Source organism: Papio anubis, chromosome 6 (assembly GCF_008728515.1).
Source record: "Papio anubis isolate 15944 chromosome 6, Panubis1.0, whole genome shotgun sequence".
In the NCBI taxonomy this organism is placed as follows: Eukaryota; Metazoa; Chordata; class Mammalia; order Primates; family Cercopithecidae; genus Papio; species Papio anubis.
Window position 1 is genome coordinate 10,492,998 of NC_044981.1, and position 4,143 is coordinate 10,497,140.

The 4,143-nt window shown below is 44.6% G+C and overlaps 1 protein-coding gene across 1 annotated transcript; it reads left to right on the top strand.

The window, feature by feature from the left end:
- The first annotated feature begins 526 nt into the window (after positions 1-526).
- On the top strand, positions 527-3,844 carry LOC103883457 (N-acetyllactosaminide beta-1,6-N-acetylglucosaminyl-transferase). The gene has a single exon (XM_021936985.2). The coding sequence runs from the start codon at positions 2,035-2,037 to the stop codon at positions 2,974-2,976; it is 942 nt and encodes a 313-aa protein (XP_021792677.1). The 5' UTR covers positions 527-2,034; the 3' UTR covers positions 2,977-3,844.
- Positions 3,845-4,143: the final 299 nt, after the last annotated feature.

Genomic DNA, 4,143 nt, shown 5'->3' on the forward strand with positions numbered 1-4,143 from the left:
CTGGGAGGCTGAGGCAGGAGAATCGCTTGAACCTGGGAGGTGGAGGTTGCAGTGAACCAAGATCGCGCCATTGTGCTCCAGCCTGGGCAATGAGAGTGAAGCTCTGTTTCAAAAAATAAATAAATAAAATAAAATTAAATTAAATTAAAAGTTGATTGTCTACTACACACAGACAATGCTAGGAGCTAGAAACATGAGGAATACGTGAGCTCGGCGCAAATGGAACATGCTTTCACACCGGGTGCAGCTGACTACCACATCACACAAAACTCATCGCTGCTGTTTTATTTATTTATTTATTTATTTATTTTTTATTTATTTTTTTTTTTGAGACAGAGTCTCGCTCTGTCGCCCAGGCTGGAGTGCAGTGGCCGGATCTCAGCTCGCTACAAGCTCCGCCTCCCGGGTTCATGCCATTCTCCTGCCTCAGTCTCCCGAGTAGCTGGGACTACAGGCGCCTGCCACCACGCCCTAATTTTTTGTATTTTTTAGTAGAGACGGGGTTTCACCGTGTTAGCCAGGATGGTCTCGATCTCCTGACCTCGTGATCCGCCCGTCTCGGCCTCCCAAAGTGCTGGGATTACAGGCTTGAGCCACCGCGCCCTGCCTCGCTGCTGTTTTAGATGTATAATCTGATTGGCATGGGCTCACAGAGGAGGGAGTAAGGGAAGAGTAAGAAGATTTCAAAGGAGAGGTGGTAATTGTGTCATTTACTAGAAGTATGAATGTGGGGTGAGGGGTACGTGTGTATGCATGTGTGTGTGTGTATGCACATGTGTGTGTGCGTGTGTGTGTGAACGGGTAGGAGCATGTGTGTGTGTGTATGCACATGTGTGTGTGCGTGTGTGTGTGAACGGGCTTCTTGTTTACTCTGGTACAATTTCGCGCTTATTTACCACCCCAGTCTGTTCCTGGACACGGTGATGGACTCTGTATATGTTATGTTATTTTATTCTCACAATTGATCTATGGTAGTAAACTTATTCTCATTTTTTACACCTCCTTTAAAGCATTTGTAAATCTGGACGTAAGAGCCTCTCTCCTAAAGTTCAGGAGCATTCAAAACTGAGACGCTCTTCTCTCCTTCCTCTAAGCATCAGGGTTCTCTGTCTGCATCCTATGTGGACCAGGGCAAAATAAACTTGAAATTCACTGATATTAGCCTCTATGCAATTTTGGGTGCTGATGGGCTGTTAGTTATTTTGTTGTTTTAAAAAAGAAGTTAGCCTTTATTCATCAGAGTGCCACAGTCACTTTGTGCAGTAAGTTAAGTGGTAAGGTAAGCTTGCTAATTAATGTGCCTTTTAAAGGACTTTACGCAGCAGCAGACAAAATTGAGCCCTGGAAAGAATTTAGCCCAATAGCCAGTCATATACTATGCCGTATAGCATACCCAGCCAATGGGGAGAACGAAGTGTGGCTGTGGAAAAAGACAGGGTTAAGGAATTTTTTTAAAGCACTACGTATTTATTGACAGAATATAACTCCAGGCGGTATTCACATGCTTTAAACTGAAGCTCTTAACTTGGCAGCGCAGTTTAACCAAACAAACTCAGGCTGTTGAACACAATGATTAACAGGAAGCAGGGGAGGGGACACTGTTACTAGACTCTGGCCGGGAGAAGAGGCTGAGGTTAAGGTCTTAGAGCCGATGACTTGCAGAATGGTCACCTCATCCACTTGCGATTTCACGGTGGGAACAGGTGGACTACCCGGAATCAGAACCTCTCTGAGGACATTTGTTTTTGTGTAGACACAGGTTGCAGGTTAGCGGGAGAACAGGCAAGCCAAATGCAAAGGAGCCACTTCAGAAATGTGTCAAAGAAAAGTGAAAATGCAGCCTAGTGGTAAATGAAGAGGGGAAGAAGAAAGAAAAAGGACTAGAACTGTGAACTGAAGGGACGGGGAACAGCCAGACCAGAGCTTCAGCCATCAAGAGGATGATTTTGGAACGTGGAGAAAATGTAAGTTAAATATATCTACACTCTGATCCTATCTTAAGAGAGAGATCTTTTACTCATTTCCTGGTTGTGAATGATGGGCTCTTGGAAGCACTGCCTTTTTAGCGGGTCTCTTATTTCTGCCCTGATTTTTGTATTTGTTTACAATACTGAGTTATGGGAGAATAAACGTTTTCTGAGGGCAGCGCTCTCCAATGCTTCACTGTTAGCAGAAGCCTGTCATCAGATTTTTGAGGGGAAAGTTTTTTACCCAACAGAAAATGCATTGAAAACTACCCTTGATGAAGCTACCTGCTATGAGTACATGGTTCGAAGCCACTATGTAACAGAAACACTCTCCGAAGAAGAGGCTGGGTTCCCTTTAGCTTACACAGTGACAATCCACAAAGACTTTGGCACTTTTGAGAGGCTCTTCAGGGCGATTTATATGCCCCAGAATGTGTACTGTGTGCACCTGGATCAGAAGGCGACGGATGCCTTTAAAGGTGCAGTGAAACAGTTACTTGGCTGCTTCCCAAATGCTTTTCTGGCTTCCAAGAAGGAGTCAGTCGTCTATGGGGGGATCTCCAGGCTCCAGGCTGACCTGAACTGCCTGGAAGACCTTGTGGCCTCTGAGGTTCCCTGGAAGTATGTCATCAACACCTGCGGGCAAGACTTTCCCCTGAAAACCAACAGGGAAATAGTTCAGTATCTGAAGAGATTTAAAGGGAGAAATATCACCCCAGGGGTGCTGCCTCCTGACCATGCTGTTGGACGGACTAAATACGTCCACCAAGAACTGTTAGACCACAAAAATTCCTATGTGATTAAAACAACAAAATTAAAAACTCCTCCTCCTCATGACATGGTGATTTACTTTGGCACGGCCTATGTAGCTCTCACAAGGGACTTTGCTAACTTTGTCCTCCAAGACCAGCTCGCACTTGACTTACTCTCCTGGTCCAAGGACACCTACAGCCCCGACGAACATTTCTGGGTGACACTCAACAGGATTCCCGGTACGTACGTCTCTTAACTTTTATTTTTACGAAAAACACTGCATGGTCAATACTGAACAAGTTGCTTTGAAAAGAGTGGAAAAAATGGAACAAACTTCTTTACAGTTCTAAATGTCAAATTAAAAAAAAGCCTTTCATCTGTAAAATGGTAAAATGGAGATGTGTTATATCACCCACTCTTGTGAACCGCTCTGTTCACAGGACGAAAGATTGAAGGAACACTGGCCATATAAATAAAAACGTGGCCGAGCACGGTGGCTCAAGCCTGGAATCCCAGCACTTTGGGAGGCGGAGGCAGGTGGATCACTTGAGGTCAAGAGTTTGAGAGCAGCCTGACCAACATGGTGAAACCATGTATCTACTAAGAATACTAAAAAAATTAGCCAGGCATGGTGGTGCACGCCTGTAATCCCAGCTACTGGAGAGGCTGAGGCAGGAGAATCGCTTGAACCCAAGAGGCAGAGGTTGCAGTGAGCCAAGATTGTGCTACTGCACTTCAGCCTGGGTGACAGATCGAGACTCTGTCTCTAAATAAATAAATAAATACATAAATAAATAAACCTTATTCTCCTTTAAGCGTAATGCATTTAAAATCAGGAATAAGTATGATAAATAAAATTTGAATGACAATTTGAACACTTCAATAATATTTTTGTCTCTGTTGAAGCTCCCATCCTTTCGAAATGGGAGCAAGATACAACTTTTAATTTTTTTATTTGCAAGCTCTTTTCTGGTCTTGAATCAAAAATTTAAAGCATGGCCAGGCATAGTGGCTCATGCCTATAATCCCAGTGCTTTGGAAGGCTGAGGCAGGAGGATCTCTTGAAGCCAGGAGTTTGAGACCAGCCTGGGCAACATAGTGAGACATTGTCTCTATTTTTTTTCGAGAAGTTAAAAAAAAAAAAAAAACAACCTAAATGCACCTTAAAGATTTCTAGGCTGGGCGCGGTGGCTCACACCAGTAATCCCAGCACTTTAGGAGGCCGAGGCGGGTGGATCACAAGGTCAGGAGTTCGAGACCAGACTGGCCAACATGGTGAAACCCCATCTCTACTAAAAATACCAAAAATTAGCCAGGTGTGGTGGCGCGTGCCTGTAATCCCAGCTTCTCAGGAGGCTGAGGCCGTAGAATCGCTTGAACCCAGGAGGTAGAGGTTGCAGTGAGCCGAGATCACGTCATTGCA